The 19,749-nt window shown below is 26.5% G+C and overlaps 3 protein-coding genes across 3 annotated transcripts; all 3 read left to right on the top strand.

The window, feature by feature from the left end:
• Nucleotides 1-2,192: 2,192 nt before the first annotated feature.
• Nucleotides 2,193-5,168, top strand: PG985_011258 (uncharacterized protein; the record flags this gene model as incomplete). The annotated part of the gene is made up of 1 exon (XM_066831025.1): nucleotides 2,193-5,168. One exon carries the CDS (start codon nucleotides 2,193-2,195, stop codon nucleotides 5,166-5,168), a length of 2,976 nt encoding a protein of 991 aa, XP_066681707.1.
• Nucleotides 5,169-5,174: 6 nt separating this feature from the next.
• Nucleotides 5,175-6,107, top strand: PG985_011259 (uncharacterized protein; the record flags this gene model as incomplete). Its single annotated transcript, XM_066831026.1, has 1 exon — nucleotides 5,175-6,107. The coding sequence occupies one exon, from the start codon at nucleotides 5,175-5,177 to the stop codon at nucleotides 6,105-6,107; it is 933 nt and encodes a 310-aa protein (XP_066681708.1).
• Nucleotides 6,108-6,455: 348 nt separating this feature from the next.
• On the top strand, nucleotides 6,456-7,868 carry PG985_011260 (uncharacterized protein; the record flags this gene model as incomplete). Its single annotated transcript, XM_066831027.1, has 1 exon — nucleotides 6,456-7,868. One exon carries the CDS (start codon nucleotides 6,456-6,458, stop codon nucleotides 7,866-7,868), a length of 1,413 nt encoding a protein of 470 aa, XP_066681709.1.
• Between the last annotated feature and the right edge of the window lie 11,881 nt (nucleotides 7,869-19,749).

Raw genomic sequence — 19,749 nt, forward strand, 5'->3', positions numbered from 1 at the left:
GGCAAGTCTGCAGGTTTTTGCGACGGGGGGGAGAAGTTTTGGAGGTGCAATACGCCGAGGCCAGGGCCCGCCAAGAGGTCCCAGTCGTGCTCCGGGCCCTCTTGGTTGGGAATGGCCATCGAATGAGCTGATTTTATCTGATGATCAGATAAGATGGCAGCGGGGACGGTGCATGGACTAGCCCTGCTAGCTCGTGCAGGGATGCGCATGAATGGTGCGGTTCGCGCTCAGAGGCTTTGATTTGGGGATCCATCCCACGGAACCAACCGGCACGCCTGTTCTCGCCCCCTCGCCTGTTCACTCTAGATCTCTACTAGAGCACTCACGTACGGAAACGGGAAGGTAGCTTACACGACAAACGCTGCCCGAGGGCCCAGAGAGCTACCCTTGCTTGGCAGCTATGTAGTAATAGGGTCGGGCCTGGTTTCCGTAAGGGTCTGGTAGCGTTGCCGTCACCGGCCTTGGCGGGCACGAGCTTCGGATCAGATAACTCAATTGAGATCTAATCAATCATAGCGCCCTCCCTCCTTCACCGGCCTGGGCCGCTTTCTTGAGGCTGTGAGGCTAAACGCGGGATGGGTTTCTCAACTGTCGACTTGAGATGTTTTGCTGCAATACACAGTCAACGTTGTACTTTTGCCATCGGCACGCGAGGAATGGGAAGGCCACATGTCCAAGAAAGATTAGGAATGAGCCAGGAGAAGACACTGGCTAAGCCGGCTTTAGATTGAGGTGGTCACAGGGTCTGAGCATTGTTTTAACCGTCAATAAGACGGTTTTGGGGGAAGTCGCCGTCGACAGGAGTGATTTTCGACTCCATGCTGGCTGAATGAGTCAAAGGACAAGGGTATAACTGCACCTCACAGGTGCATGCCATAGCCCCGAAAGTATATTGGCGATGACCACCCATCTCTCCCACACCATACCTACTCCTCCAAGGTGGTACTTGACTGTTCGGGAAGGTTTACTTACGTTGACCGGCAAAGTGGCTTTGACAGCAGAAATGAATATGTCGGCTGCAGCCTGGAGCTTGTGCGACTAACCAAAGTACACGCTCCAGCGTCAGTTTACCGGGTATTGAACTTTCACTGGCAGTGATCAGAATGTCTTACCTATCATAAATGTGCATATGAAGTTGTACAGGGACAATTCCCCGTCCCGTAGATATGCATTTGCTAGCCAGCCCGGCCTTATCTGTAACGGGATTCTGATGACCGCTACACCAGAAACATGCATTGAAACCACTTAGCTACCCAAACTGGCATTCGTGCTCTAGATTATTCGTCTACCTTGCATTCCTTAAATATCGGGGGATATTTTAGGTCTGATAGATCTCAAGGTCCAACAAAAGACCGTATAAGCCTAGTCTCTCGACATAACCTCCGCTTGGGTAACATTCACAAATGGAACTAAACTGCCAACGATCGATAAATGTATAACAACCTAGACGAAAATCGGCCGTTTAGGGGGAGTGGGGGTTGGCAGTACTGGCCAGAAGCACAGTTGGGCGCCAATAACCTATCCCCAAAGCCCCCTAGGGGCTACCCCTTCCGATAATATTTGATTGGTGATCGTGTCCGATCACTACCTTGATCAATGTCGGATGGGCCATAACACACCATTTTTAGGACCACTGAAGTATCGATGCACAGCCTTCTCAGTTGTTATGAAAACGTATTTAGCACTGCTCCCAATGTAGCATACAAACAATGCCGATCATGTTGATCTCGCCCCTGCATTGTTACTGGTGTCTAACATGGTCTCGTCGACTTCTATTGGGCAGGCTTGCTTCACCGAACTTGGTGGTCGCACGTTGTGAGAGGAGTGGAAAGCTATGAGCAGGCTACGCGCGGGCTGGGTTTAAAAGGCCGAATGAAAATTTGGTGTGCGACACTAGAAGCCGTTGTATATACCTTAAGCGGAGTTCCTGTGCTGCTTGAACCGACCTGAAAGCAGGGCGGTATTTAGGTAGTCTGCCTAGGCATGGAGTTGTGGCACGATACACAGTAGGTAGGCCCAGAGAAATTTCGGCAAGTCGGCGCTTACCATCTTGCATCATCTTGGCTCGGCGGCTACAAGTATATGGTCAAGGTACTTAAAAGTATTCCAGCTATATTCAATGCTCATGACCGTCGAGTACGCTTTTCGCTGATCTCTCACGATACCCGCAAAGCTACTGCTACCAACAGAAAATGGATTCGGCTCAAAGATATCTCGATAATCAGCCTCTTCCAGATACCGGCGATGAGTCCTTGACGCAACGATCTACCGCATCGGTTTCGCCCGCGAGCCGTATCGGGCCCGATCCTCTCCAGGGGCAACCAATCGAATCAAGCATTAGCCAGGATCAAGCGAACGACATTGATTTCACCAGAACTAAGCATGGTGAATCCAAGCAGTCGGCAAAGTGGACCCCATTCTTCCTCTCGAAACTCTTTCTCATCCCCTTCACCCTTGCATTGGCCGCTTTCGCCACGGCGCTTATCGTACTGAGGCATGCTTCGGTAAAGAACCAAGGTTTTCCACTTACCACAAATAACCATTACATGTGGACGTATGCCCCTACAGCAGTGCTCGTGTTTGTAGTCAGCGGATGGCAGCAGATCGAGTACTGGTGTAAACTGCTCCAGCCATGGAAAGAGTTGTGGAACGGACCGGCGACTGCTCCCAACAGTGTCCTCCTGGATTACGTCTCGCCCAATGTCTTCTCGAGTGTCTGGAGAGCCGGGAAGCTGAGGCATATCTCGGTCTTGGTCGCGCTGATGGGTGGCCCAATCCTCAGACTCGTCATCGTCGCATCGACCGGTCTCCTCCATCCTATTCCTGCCTCCACTCCTATGCAAAACGTCACTCTGGAGGCTCTGTCCAGTTTCAATAGCACCCGCAATATCTACGCTTACCATAGCCTCGCAGAGTCTGCCTTTGATTACGGGGCTTACGCCTTGATTGCACAGAACCTGACGCTTCCCGACGGTCTCCAACCCAATCTGGCCTTTCAGCGGTTTACCTTGCCGGAGAACACGACACTAAACAACACCGAGTCAATCATCCAAGCCGCCGTGGACGTCTTCCTTCCCCAGTTCCACTGTGTGAGTGCGATAGTCTCCCCGTTCAACTTGACTTGGAGGCCTGGAGCCTTCGACGCGCCTAGTGTGAGGTTTTATCTCAACAGTACGGTTTCTTGGCCAAGCTGCCTCCCATCTACAAACAACGAACTTTGCCATACCTTTTTCTTTGAGCACTCTAGTTGGGATGACTCGGGCACTTTCTCTCCCCGTCAGCTTTATGGTCAAACAACCCGGATAGGTTGTGCAGCTACTGCCGATGACAGTACTGGCCTTGGAGGAGGTCGTGACGACGTTGTCGAGGACTTGGGGCTTCTCTCCATACTGGACGTGAGATACAATCAGACGTCAGTTGCCGGGGCATCTATACAAGCAGAAAAGAACAAGGTTACAGGCCTATGGGGAATCCAGGTCATTGGTGTCACTGCGGCCGTGTGCAATGCAACATACACGATGGGGAAGGCACAAGTTTCGTACAACTTCACTCAGGGGTTTCCAAAATCCAATGTCGACACACCCAACATTAAGATTACCAATAAGTCCATCGATGGATTCTCGACAACAGAGTTCTCGAAAAGGCTGTTTGGCAACCTGGATGCGGCAAGGCATATGACCGGTGACTATCTGTCGAACAGTATGGACGAGTCGGCGCCCAATCCGTTCTGGACAATGATGGCAATTATTAACGGCAACTCATCATCTTACGAGACCTTCGTGGGAAACCCCCTCAAGATTCTAGGGGCAGCACCGGTTGTAATGGGCTACCTCGCCGGGCAAATCGTAGACTACTTTGCTACTGTCGAAACATCTCTCCCATTGGAGGGGGAGATTGGTTTCCCCGAGACGCGGCTCATCATCGACGGGCTTTCTTTCTACATGATGCTCTGCGGCCTCCTTCTGGCTGTCGTTGGGAGTATCATCATACTATTCAACCATCCCCACGACGTGGTGCCTTGCCATGTTGGAACCCTGAGCGGAAGTGGGGTAATCTTGTCCCGGAGCAAGGGGTTCCAGAGAGTGCTTAGGAGCTGTATGGGAGCCAAGTTCAAGTCCTTGTTACAGAACTATACGTTCATCTCAGAGGCATCAAACGCCGATGATGTGGCACTCGTCATTCGCACACGGGATAAATCTCCAAACGAGCTCATCAACGTTGACGATGAAACTGTCACCGAGAATTCGCCGCGTCGCTGGTGGTGGCCTTTGATCCTCAGGCCGGAAGCTTTCGTTGCTGTTACCCTGGTTCCGGCCGCGCTCATCGTCGCACTAGAGATACTTCAACACCTGTCCGCCCGGCCAAATGGGATTGCGACTAGTATCAATCCGGAGGGTTACCTGGTCACTTTCGGTACACGCATTCTCCAATCACTCGTTTTCACCATTGTATCATTGCTCTACGACTCCTTGTCGTTCAACATTCTCCTGTTTGCCCCAATTTGCCGTCTTCGGAAACAGGCCACCACAGCCTCGACAACCCTCGATGAATGCTTGCTTGACAAGATTGCGCCACATGCATTATACATCGCATTGCGCCATCGGCATTGGGCTGCTGCATTATCGGTCCTCGCCAGCTTCGTTGGAGCCTTGTCTCCAATATTCATATCTGGTCTTTACAAGTTTGAGATGGTTCCTGGCCCATTATCGATGACTGCAGAGAGAGCGGATGCGTTTGATCCAGCGTGGCCTGACAGCTTAAGCCACGACGGCGGCGCTGCGGTGCTACTTACTTCCTTCGAGATGCTAAACCTCTCCTTCCCCAGTCTTACGAACGAAGAATTTGCATTGCCGCGCCTGCAGTTATCGGAACCAGAAGTAGGAAGGGTCCGGGATTCATCGAATCCAGTCATATCGCTGCAGTTACCGGCGTTGAGAGGTGACCTGAGCTGTACGACTGCAGAAGTGAAGTTGAACGGCAGCGATGAGTATTTGTCGATCAACGGCTCATGGCGGACCCCGCTAGGCTGTGAAAGTGCTGCGCCACTGATTGAATGGAATCTGAAGTTGCAAAACGATCTGCCATTGAGAGCCACTGAGGAGTGGGTAGGACAGATGCAGGACCTGCATGTCCAATTCCCTCCTGGCGATGTTCGTGGCTCAGGGTAACGAAACATGGCATTCACCCAAGACAACCCACCCGGCTGTCCCACGCTCGCCTTCACGTTTGGGAAATACTCCCCCAAATCTGCTTTGGATGATCAGCCGACTAGAGCCAACATGAGCGACTTCACAACCATGGTATGCACACAGCTGATGACAGAAGTCAGGGTCGAGGTCAACATAAACATTCCTGAGCAAAGGCTCGTCTCAGCTGTCCCCGACGAGTCCACCGTGAGATACCTACCCAGTGGACCCAATGGGCAGACGGCCTTTCCCTACCGGCCCCAGGTGCACTTCGACCTCGAGGTGGCAATCTGGGACGGCGACTTTCAATTCGGAGGATTTGGCTCAGCTGACATTGTGACGTATTATGAAGATCCGAATATTGTACTGGACAAATTCTTCGCTTTGATGCTGCATCCCAACAACAGCGTTCGCCCAGAGGAACTGTTGGGGTCTCGGAATCAAGGCCGCCTCCAGAAGGAGATTCTATCCGTATATAGACGCTACATGGCACAAGTCGCATCAGCCAAGATGAGGGTTCCGATGAATGCCTCCTCGAAGCCCGAGACATTTGCCGCGACTTGGATCAACCCGAACCGGGGAGTTTTGCGGCAGAACATGGTTTCCAAGATCGTGTTGCAGGCCCTTCTGGCCGTTATGTTTGCAAGCGGCATCTCGGCGTACCTTCTGATAGACACGAAAACCGTGCTGCAGCGGAACCCATGCACCATCGCCGGGATGGCGACTTTGCTGGTCGACAGCGCCATCTGCAATGGTCAGCTCGCGGGCGGGATGCCACAGGACGCAGAGTCTGTCCACAGTCCTGTTTGGGGCTCCCTGGCTTTCAGCTTGGGTTGGTGGGAGGATGAACTTGACCAAGAACGGCGCTATGGGGTAGATGTAGGGCAGGCTTGCCGGACGGAAACCGAGGAGTCAACATGAAGACTTAGACACTGTGGACGGGATGGAGCATGGAGCATTGTATACCTAGCCCTGTCTGCCTGGTGGATAGTGTTGCCTGCTTGCTATGAGGCCCACCGGACCCATAAACAGGACCCCTGCTTCTCGTCAGATCAGGCTTCCGTCCTTCTCTTTTAATTCTCCCATACCACGAAGCTCTCTACTTAAACCTGTGAGTATGTACTCTTGTGTGCCTTATCTTGACTACGCTTCCTTCCACGTTCGCTTCCTCACTTCAGCTACTCACAAGGCCACCATCTTGTGTAAACTCCCACCTTACGAACCATAGCAGTCGGTAATGGGCGAGTTTGGAGGCACGCCAAGCTAGCCATGGATCGAATCCCAACAGAGACCAAGCTGGCAATCGTGCGCCTGCTTATCCAAGACTCCCCAGAATCGGCCTGTGTATACGCCACCGTATCACGAGAATGGCAAGCGTTTTTTGAGCCCACGACATTTTCGTCGCTCAACTTGAACCAGGAATGCCTCCATCAAGCAAGGGAAACGCTAACTCCCGCGAGGCAAGCCTATATCCGACAGATCCACTTCACCGCGCTGCTGCCTGGCTATGATAATCACCGCAAGCCGGAAACCGAGGTAGAAAAGAAGCAGAACAACGAGGTCTTCTCTGATGCTGTGGCCCGTCTCATGGAGCTCCTGAGTGCATGGTCCTCGGCCCACGGTGAGGTCGAACTGGAGCTGAGCGCGGCTTGCGCAATCGACTTGCAAGATATGAAGCCTGGCGGGAGCATTTTGCTACCCCACCTCCGAGAGCGCCGGAAACGATGCATTGCATCCTACGTCAAGCTGAATGAAGGTCTATATCACCACGTTCCGGAGGTAACCTGGATCAGCAAGTTCACTTGTGCGGACCCCTCTTTGTACAAACGTCGGCTCGTCCCAAAGACCTGCTGCGAGATTGCCAGCCGGTTTCCCCATCTACGCACCATCGACTGGAACTTGGCAGATGGCAGTCATGATCATGAGGTCCGTCTGCAGCTACGTAATGACTTTGCCACCGGGCTCTCTGCATTGATACCTGAGACGGTTCGAGGCCTCAAACTCGGCTACCAAGGAGGCTCAGGGATCGAGCGTTTCTTCGACGAACAAGACCCGCGGATCTGCCCAGGGGCAGCACGGGGTCACCTCAGTGTGGCCTTGGGTAAACTCTCGATGCAGCTGGAGACCATCACACTCCACATGACCGCCATCGGCAGTGAGCTTCTGTGGGACCCAGACCTCCATCACGAAAATCACCAGCGCCGTTGGCCCCTTTTGCGCGAAATTGAGCTTGAGTTTGGTTGCCAGACACCCCAGGGAGAGTATCTCCTCGACTGCAGCCCCTCAGACGATGGGGTCACCGGTCCGCCGCAGGATCTCGAGAGGTTCATTCCCATCCCCGCTGCGCTGAAGCCCTACCACATCAATTTTGCACGCGCTGCGCGACGCATGCCCAACCTGAGACATTTCACCGCAAACTGCGGATGTGTTGTGTCTGCTGGGTTTGCTTATACCGTTCAGCCTGGAGGCGCTTCAGACCGAGACTCGAGGACGGCGGAGTTGTATTATGGAAGCGCACGAGCGAGTGAATGTATAGCAAATGAGATACAGGAGGAGTGGTGGCAAACCGCTGAGTCACATCTTAAGAAAGGAGATAAGTTTATTTTTAAAGTCGACGATTACGGTTTTAATATAAAGGGAGGGGAAAATAAAGTAATAGAGAGAATTTTTAAATCGATATAAAAAAGATTATTTATTAATATAAGATTAATTAATTAAAAAAGTAAATAAAGAGAAGTATACTTAATTAAGTTAAGCTTTAAAAGAGTTAGCTCTCTATTTAATTAATAGGATTATAATATAGTTATAAGTTATAATTATTTTATTTTTTATAAATTAAACTAAAATAAAATAAAATAAATATTTCTTAAAAAATAAAGTTAATTTATTATTAATATTTATATTAAAAATAAATTATTTATTTTTAATATTTTTATTTTTTATTATAGAATAAATTATAAAAATATTATAAATTATTTAATTATAAAATAATTAATAAATATTTAATTAAAAATAATATATATATTTTATTAATATATTTTTTAATATTAAAAATATTAATTTATTATTTATATAAAAAATAAATTTATATAAAATTTATTACTTTTTATAATAAATTAAATTAAAAAAATATATAAATTAATTTTATTTAAATTTTTTTTCTAATATATATTATATATAGTCAATATAAATAGTATAGAATAAATAGATAGTAATATAAATTAATAATAACTCTATATTAAAATAAATAAATATTTTAAATAATAAAATTAAAAAAAAATTAAATTATTAATAATAATAAATAATAAATATTAAACCCCCTTTCTATTATAACCCTTAATTGTAATTATTTATTATCCTTTATAATATAAGATTTAAAATAAACCCGAGGTTTATAATAATATTATATTTAATTATTAAAAAAGGAATTATTATATTTATTTATATTATATAGGTTTAAAATTTATTAGAGATTATTTATATTAAATAATAAAGTTTTTAAAATTAACGTATATAAATACCGATTTTATATAAATTTTTAAAAAGAATTTTCGAAAATAAGTATAAATTCTTATAATAAACGTTCTTTAAAATTTATAATTAATTTCTCCTTTTTATTATATATATATATATATATATTATTATTTATTACTTTAATCCTTTATATATTATTAAATATATATATAATTATTAAATTTTAATATTTATTTATATATATTATAATAAATATTAATAATAATAATAATATTATATTATATATATTTATAAAGAATATTTTTAATAATTTTAAATAAATTATTTTATTAATTTATAAAAATTAAAATATTTTAATATTTTTAAAGTTATTAATAATATAATATTTAAAAATTAAAATAAAAGATTATTTTTTATTTATATTTCTTTATTTATTATTAATAAAAAATAAAATTAAAAAACGAAAATAAAAAAATAATAATTAATTTTTTAATAACTTTAATAATAAATATTATATTTTTATAAAATTTAAAAAAAAACTATATAAATATAAAAAAAAAACATATTAATTTTAAATTATTATTTAAAAATTTATAATAATAATATAATAAAATAAATAATTTTAAAATATTAATAAATAAAAAATAAAAGAATTAAAATTAATAAATAATCTTTTAATATAATCTTTTTATATTTATAAAAAAAAATTAAATTTTGAAAATATATAATTATTATTATTAATATTAAAAGATACTTTATTATTATTTATTTAAATTTTTTTTATATTATTTAAATTAAATAATTTAAAAAGAATTATAAATATAAATTTCCTTTTAAATTTTAAAATAATATATTATTAATAATATTATTAAAATTAAATTATTTAAATTTTAATATATTATATTATATATTAAATAATATAATCTTTTTAAAATTATTAAAAATAATTTTTAATATATTTTAAATTTCTATAATAAAAAAATAATAATAATTTTTTAAAATAATTATATAAAATATTATTATAAACTTTAAATTTATTATAAATTTAATAATATAAAAAATAATAATAAAAAGGAATTAATATTTATTAATTATTATTATTAAAAATTAAAATTTTTTAATTTTATTATTTAAAATATTTATTTATTTAATTATAAAATTATTATTAATTTATATAATATTTTAAAATATAATATTAAAATTAAAATTAAATTTTTTAATAATTATATTTTTATATATTTAAAAAAGAATTATTTATATATATAATATAAATTTAATAATTTATATATAATTAATATTTAAATATATAAATATTAATTATATATAAATTATTTATAATAAAATCTTTAAAAATAAATATAAATTTATAATAAATATTTTTTAAAATTTAAAATTTATATTTCTTTTTTATTTTATATATATATATATATATATATTTAATACGTTATTTAATTTAAGATTAACGTATAAACCTTATTAATAAATTTATTAATAAATAAATATATTAATATTTTTAAAATATTAATATAATTTTAATATATTAATATTTTTAAAATATTAATATAATTTTAATATATTTTAAAATTCTTATTTTTTTAATATATTTATTTTAACCTATATATTTGGATTTATATATTAAATAATAATATTTTTTATAATTATTTATTATAAAAATCGAATTTTATATTATAATATTATAATAAATAAGAATTATTTTTATTAAATAGAGTTTTATCTAAAATTATTTTTTTATTTTAAAATTTTAATATAAATATATTAATTTTCTTAAATAATAATTATTTTAAATTATTTATTAATCCTTTAATTTTTATATATTTAAATATTAAAACTTTAATTTATAAAACTTAATTTTGCTTTTTATTCCTTTTTAAAAGTTATTTTCTTTTTATTTTTATATTTAATTTAATTATATATTTATTTATATAATTATTAAATAATAATTAAAAAGAAACTTTTAATTCTAATAATAATCTTAATTTTAATAATTAAAATAAGGATTTAATAAAATTATTAAAGTAATTATAAACCTAAAGAGTTATAATAATAATAAGAAATAAACGTAATAAATTTATTATATTATTAATAAAATTAATAATTTAAATATTTAAATAAATATTAAGTTTTAAATTAAAAAATAATTTAATTATAATAAAATACTTTAATATTATTATTATTATAAGTAATTTCCTTTAAAAATTACAATAAAATGAAAAATAGTTTAATATTAATGAATATTTTATTAATGTTATATTAAATAACCTTTAAAAAAAATTTATTTTTTAAAAAATTTAAATAAAAATAAACCTTAATTAATCCTTTAATTTAATAAATAATTAACGATTTATTATATATAATTTATAATTATTTCTATTATAATTTATTATTATTATAATTAAATTTACTTAATATTAAAAATAGAAATGTTTTAATAAAAAGAATAATATATATAAAAATATTAAGAATAAAAATAAAGATAATAAAAAATATTATTTATTTTATTAATATAAATAAAAAAAAATATAAATATATTAATAATATTTCTTTTTTAAAAAAAAATAATAAATTTAATAATATTTTAATTAATATTTAATTTATCCTTAATTTATTATAAATAATATAAAGTAATGAATAATTTTATTTTATATAATAAATGTATTATTAATTATATATTTATATATAATAGAACTAATAAAATTATATATTAATCTTTAATAATTTATTTATATTATTAAACTTATAAATATTATTATAAAATTTCTTTTATAAAAAATAAAATATTTAAAAATTTAAATTAATATTAAATTTTTAATATAATAAATAATAATTAAATTATAAAAATATTAATAAATAATATAAATAATATAAACTTTTATTAAAATATATAATGTATACTTTATTAAACCTATAATTAAAATAATTTTATATAAATTAACTTAAATAAATAAATAAATAAAGCTTTATTTAAACTTTATTAAATTTATATTTCTTTTATTTATTTTTATAAACCTTTTATTAAATGTTTATATTTAACAATATCTTTAAAATAATTTAAAGACTTTAATTTAATATTATATTAATCGTTTATTATAAATAATAATTAAAATAATAAACCGTTAATTATAAATTAAAAGGCTTTATTATAAAATTATATTTATATTTTTAACCTTTTAACCCTTTTTAAATTACTTACCCACCTTTTTATATATTAATAAAATAAATACTTAATTTTATTTAAAAAAAAAGAGTAATTCCCCTTTTTAATTATTTTTAATATTAATAATAAAATTAATATATATATAAATAATTATATTTATAGCGTTAATAAATTAATAATTAATAAAATAAAATAATAAAAATAATAATTTAAATTTTAAAGTATATATTAAAATAATTAATAAATTAAAATAATTAAAGCGATTACCTAAGCTTTTAAATATATAATAAAGCTTATATAAATTATTAATTTTAAACTCTCTTATATAAACTTAAATTTAAAAATCTCCTAATTTATTAAAATTATTATTAAAGATTTAATTAATATATTTAATTTAATCAATATTTAATATTATTAAATATTATTTTTTATAAATATAATTTAATTTAAATCTATTAAATAGCCGATTTTATAATAAAAAACTTAGATATTAACTTTTTATTAATAATACTTCTTAATAAAACTATTTAATTCATCTATTTTATTAAAGATATATCTTATTTACCGTTACATTTTAAATATACTTCTTTATTAATTTATTAAAAAATAGATCGAGTAATTTAAAATAAAGTAATAAAAGCGAACTATATTATTTACTTTATAAATTAGTTTATTAATAAATATTTATTTTAAATAACCTTTGAAAAAGCTATAAAATATATTATAACTTATTTATCTTTATTTTTAATATTTAAATAAATTCTATTACCTTTATTATTATAATATACTTTAATTTATAATATTTCTTTTAATTATAACTTTATTTAAAAAAATAAGACTATTTTTTAATATAAATAGTATATATATAATAACGAAATATTTAATAATAAATATTAATTAAATAATAATAATAATAATAATAAAGACTTATTATTATTAAAAAACCTATTAATATTTACCCTTTTTAAATTATTTAAAACCCTTTATAAATTAATATTTTAAAATTATATAAGAGTTATTTATTAAAATCGTTTTAAATATTAGTTAAAAGTATTCGAAACTTATTTAAAAGGTTTATTTTTATTTATAGAAAGTTTAATTAATAAACCGGAGGATAAAAATTAATAAACAAAACCTTAAGGAAATATTTTTAATTAAGTTAAAATTAGAATTAATAAAAGATTTAAAATTAAAGGATAGTATATTAACCGTGAACGATTTAGGAAGCTATAAGGATAATAGTGAAAATAGTTATTTACCTTAAAAACCCTTTTTTAATAATAATATATAAAATTGAATTAATAAAATAATCACGATTATAATTATAATAATTAATACTTTAAATAATACTTTAAGAAATTTCTTTTATTTAATAATAAACGTTAGTTAATTTATTTAATAAACCTTTAGTTTTAAATAATTAAACTATAATTAAAAACTAACTTTAATTAATTATTTTATATTTAATATTATTATTTAATATAATAAAAGCGATTATATAACGATTAAAATAAATATTTATTAATGAAATATATTTTTATCTATAATAATAATATATAATAATATTAATAATAATATATATAAAAAATATATTCTTTATTAACTTTAAATAATTATTAAAAAGAAATGTATAAATTTAATATAATTTATTTAATAATATAGTAAAACTTAAAATAAAAAGAGACCTTTAACTTTATCTATTAAAATTTAAAATAAAGTTTAAAATTTTAAAATTAAAAGTATTATAGAATTTATAAGAAATTAAGTTTATAATATTAATAGTTTTAAATAAAATTTCTCTTTATTTATAGATATTAAAGGTAATTTAAAATTATAAAGCTATATAAATAAATAAATTAATATAATATATTAATTTATTTAAATTTATTTCTTAATATATATTATATATAGTTTATATAAATAATAAGGAATAAGTATATAGTAATATAGATTAATAATAACTTTATATTAAAATAAATAAGTATTTTAAATAATAAAGTTAAAAAAAATTAAACTTTTAACAATAATAAATAATAAGTATTAAACCACCTTTCTACTATAACCCTTAATTATAACTATTTAACGAATAGTCTTTTAATGAATATATTACTATTAATTCACTATTAATTAATTATTATATAATTAATTAACTTATATACTTACTTTATTTAATTTATTATATAAAAAGTAATAAGTTTTATATAAATTTTGTTTTTAATATAAATAATAGATTAACGTCCTCTATAAGATAAATAATATATTAATTAAATCTAAAAAAATTATATTTAAATGTATAATAATTAATAATCTAATTAATATTAAATATAAATTTAAATTAATTTTTAAAATACTTAAATAAAAAAGTAATTATATATAAAAAATATTTATTATATAAATAAACGAATAATATATTATTTTTAAAGCTATAATCTTTAAAATCATAATTTTTATAAGGCGATACTATAAAACTTATTATTAAAACCTTAATTTAATAAAAAACTTTATTAACTTCTATAATAAACTTTATTAATTATAATAGAAAATTAGAAATAAATTATTAAAGAAGAAACGATAATAAATAAAATAATTATAATAAAAATAATTAAAATAAACTTTAATAATTAAATTTATTTTGAAAATAAAGTTATAACTCTTATAATTAAAATAGTAATAATCGTTTTAATAACCACTTACCTTTAAAAAGCTGTTATAACTTAATAAATTAATCTAACCTACCTTTATAAAAATGAAAATAAAGTTTTCGTAATTATAGCTATAGTTATTAATATCGGCGCTAAAAATAACCCTATTATTATATTTATTAATAATAGATTTAAAAATTAAATAGATTAATACATTTAATAATAATAATAACTATCTTGCAAAGGACGTTAATTTATTATTTATATTAAAAAGAAAATTTATATAAAACCTATTACTTTTTATATAATAGAATAAATTAAATAAATATATAAATTAATTAATTATATAATAATTGATTAATAATAAATCGATAATAATATATCTATTAAAGGATTATTTATTAATCTCAATTCCTTTATCTCTCGCTTATCAACATTTTGACGTTATTTATTTCGCTATCTCGTTCCGGTGAGTCTCCGAATAGCGATTAAGGATTAACGCGACTTTTTATTTTATATCTATATAACCTTTCTTTAACTTTATAAAAACGCGATATTCGTTATTAAAATCGCGAGATAATTGATCGTTATCTCTCCTAATTTCTTTTTTCACCTTTATCTCTTATTAAATAATAAAGAAAGAATATAAATATAAAATTATCTTTTATTTTAATTCTCGAAATATTATATTATTAACGGCTTTAACAATATCGGGATATATTAATTTTAATCGATTAATAAATTTAACGAAATATATTAATTTTAAGGTATTATAATATATAATTAATAAAGTAACCTCTTTGAAATTATTAAAGGTATCCTTTATGGGCGTGTACGATATAACGTTGTTATTAATATTAATATCTACTATAATATATATAAATAGGTATTAAGACTTAAATAATTATATATATATTTAATAATATATAAAAGATTAAAATTAAATAAAAGATAATAACGTATATATATATATATACGATAAAATAAAGAAATAAATTATAAGTCCTAAAAAATGTATATTACGAGAATTTATACCTACCTTTAAAAACTTTCTCCGAAAACCTATATAAAACCGGCATTTATATACGTTAGTTTTAAAAACTTTATTATTCGATACGAATAATCTCTAATAAATCTTAAACCTATATAATACGAACGAATAATTCCTTTCTCAATAATTAAATATAATATTATTATAAGCCCCGGGTTTACCTTAAACTCTATACTATAAAGGATAATAAATAGTTATAATTAAAGGTTATAATAAAAAGGGGGTTTAACATTTATTATCTATTATCGTTAAAGGCTTAATTTTTTTAACTTTATTATTTAAAATACCCATTTATTTTAACATAGAATCACTACCAATTTATATTACTATCCATTTATTCCTTACTACTTATATTAGCTATACATAATATATATTAAAAAAAAAGAATTTAAATAAATAATACTAATAAAGAAATTTTCATTAATTATAATAACCTAAATATTAATAAATATAAAAAAGAATTTATAAAAAAGAAATATATTTTAATCGATAAAATTGTAAATAAAAATAAGAAAAATATTTATATTAATAAAAATAATACAAATAAAGTTATTATTTATTAGATTAAAAAAATAATTATATAAAAACGTTAAAAAAAATTATAAATAATATAGATAAAGCTTTAATATAAAATTAAAATTATTTAAATACATATATATTAAAACTTATATAATTATTAAACCTTGAAATTAAGGTTTATATAATATAAATAAAAATTTGTTATTTTAATTTAAATTAAATAATATATAAAATCGAAATTTATTAATAATAAATTAAATAAGCTTTATATTAATTAACGATTAGAATATATGTATTATCTAAAAATAAATAAATATTATAAACGATATAAAAGCGATATTAATAATTAATAAAGTAATAATAATTAAATTAAAATTATAAAAATTATAATAATTAAAAATAATTTATTTAGATTTATAAAATAAAAATAAAATAAAGAAATTAAATTAATATATATATATATAAATTAAACTCTTTATATAAAGAAAAGTTTAATAAATATATATAAATTTAAAAATATTCGTTTAGATAATTAATAAAGAATTCTTAAATATTATTATTAAAAATTATAAAATTATAAAAATCGAGCCGTTCCTATATATTAAAATTAGTAATATAAATATTTTAATTAAAAATTTTAACTTAATATTAAAAATAAAAGGTTTTAATAAAATAAGTTATTTAAAAGTAATTATATTTAATAATAATATATAAATAGTTAATAAACTATCCTTAAATATTTCTTTTTAAAATACTTTAATTAAAAAAAATAAAGGTTATTAATAACTTTCTATAAAAACATCTTATACTTTAAATAATTAATAAATTTTATTATTTTAATGAAATTTAAATAAAAATATATACTTTTAATTAAATACATTATTATAAAAGTAGAAATAATTATTCCCGTTAAATCTTCAATATTAATTTTAACATTAATTTTAATATATTATATTAATTTATTTAAAAGTATTAAATTTAAATTACAAATTTTATCTTTTATATAATAATATTATATATAATAAATATATTTATATTTGTTAGTTCATTAATTAAAATTAATATTAATCGTTAATAATATAAATAAAAAAGTTATTTTATAATAAAATATTATAATTAAATAAATTAAAAATATAATAAATAAAAATTATAATTATATTATATAAAGATAAATTAATATTATAAATATAATAATAATTATAATTTTTATTAATTATAAAAGGAATTTAAAACGTTAAAAAAGGTATATTTACTCTTTAATAAAAAAAACCCGATTATAAGTAAAATTTAAATAATTTTTAAAAATAATAAAATAAAGCTAAATTAAAAAATATTCTAATTAAAAGCTAATAAATGTAATAACATTTTAAAAATAAAAATAAAGTATAAAACTTATATAATTATAATAAACCGTAAATCCATTTATAAAATAATGTCCCTATATAAAAATATAATAACTTTTATTTAAATTAAAGAATTATTAAATTATCGAAAAATAAGAAAATAACTATTAAATTAATTAATAATTAATAATCTTAGAAAATAACGGTATTTGAATACTCTTTAAAAATTAAAGATAAGAAATTATTAAATAATACCTTTAATTTAATATATAAATTTAATCGTTTAAAATAAATATAATAACTATCGCTTTTTAAATATTCGATCTTTATAATATAATATATTATTAATAGTTAAAAAAAATAAAGTAATTATTAATTTAAAACTTATTAATTATATATTAATCCCGGATTTTTATCCTTTTTTAATTATTAATAAAATAATTAAATAAATTTAAAGTAAATACTTTATAACGTTAATAAATAGGTCGAAGTTTTTTTATTAATTCCTAATAATAAAGTAATATAAAAACTATATATTAATTATATTATTTAAAAATCTTAAAATATTAAATATAATTTTAATAAGATTTAAAAAGGTTTTAATATTTATATAATATTTCTTTAATTAAAAATTAATAAATTTACTTTTTATTAAAATATATATTAATAATATAATTATATTTAATAATAAAATAGAAGAATATTTAAATTATTTTTAATAAGTTTTTTAAAACTTTTTAAAAATTAATATTTTATTATTATTTAAAAAATCGTTTATTAATTATTAAATAATATAACTTTTAAAATTTATATTTAATAATAACAATATAACGATATTTAATAAATATATTAAAAATAAAATGAAAATCTTTTATTTTAATAAATTTAATCGATTAAAAAATTATATTAAAATAATAAAGGTTTTATATAAATTTATGTTTTAATATTTATAAAAAATTAAACTTTTATAAAATATTTTTTTTTAATAATCGGATAAAAAAAGGACGAATTTTTAAAATAATATTAGGATAAAAAAAATAAATTATAATAGTTATATTTTAATTAATTAAAAAAAATATAAAGTATTTAATATTTAATAGAATTAATTAATAAAAATTTATTATTTAATTTATTAAAATCCTAATGAATTAATTTTTATAAAATATAAATTAAAAAAAAATATTAATTAATATTTAAAAAATTTAATAAAAATTAATATATATATATATTTATTTTAATTTTATTTTAATATATATTATATATAATTAATATAAATAATAAGGAATAAATAAATAGTTATATAAATTAATAATAATTCTATATTAAAATAAATAAATATCTTAAATAATAAAATTAAAAAAATTAAGCTTTTAATAATAATAAATAATAAATATTAAATTATTTCTTTATTATAACCTTTAATTATAATTACTTATTATCTCTTATAATATAAAGTTTAAAGTAAACTTAAAGTTTATAATAATATTATATTTATTTATACTATATGAATTTAAAATTTATCGGAAATTATTTATATTAAATAATAAAATTCTTAAAATTAATATATATAAATACCGATTCTATATAAAGTATCGGAAAAATCTTTTAAAAATAAATATAAATTCTCATAATAGACGTTCTTTAAAACTTATAATTTATTTCTCTTTTTTATTATATATATATATACGTTGTTATTTTTTATTTAATTTTAATCCTTTATATATTATTAAATATATATATAATTATTTAAATTTTAATATTTACCTATATATATTATAATGGATATTAATATTAATAACGACGCTATATTATATACGTTTATAAAAAACCCTTTTAATAATTCTAAAAAAAGTATTTTATTAATTATATATTATAGTGTTTTAAAATTAATATATTTTAATATCGTTAAAATTATTAATAATATAATATTTCAAGAATTAAAATAAAAAATAATTTTATATTTATATTCCTTTTTTATTATTTAATAAGAAATAAAGGTAAAAAAAGGAAATTAAAAAAGATAATAATTAATTCTTTCACGACTTTAATAATAAATACTATATCTTAATAAAGTTAAAAAGAGTTATACGGATGTAAAATAGGAAGCTACGTTAATTTATAATCGTTATTCAAAAATTCACTAGAATAAAATAACATTAAAACGTTAATAAATAAGAGATAAAAAAACTAAGATTAATAAATAAGTTTTTAATAAATATATTATTATTAATTTATTATTAATTAAATATTATACAATTAATCAATCTATATATTTATTTAATTTAATCTATTATATAAAAAGTAATAGATTTTATATATATTTTCTTTTTAATATAAATAATGAATTAACGTCCTCTAT

Source organism: Apiospora marii, assembly GCF_038362585.1.
Source record: "Apiospora marii strain CBS 49790 chromosome Unknown utg000007l_segment0_segment0, whole genome shotgun sequence".
Taxonomy (NCBI): domain Eukaryota; kingdom Fungi; phylum Ascomycota; class Sordariomycetes; order Amphisphaeriales; family Apiosporaceae; genus Apiospora; species Apiospora marii.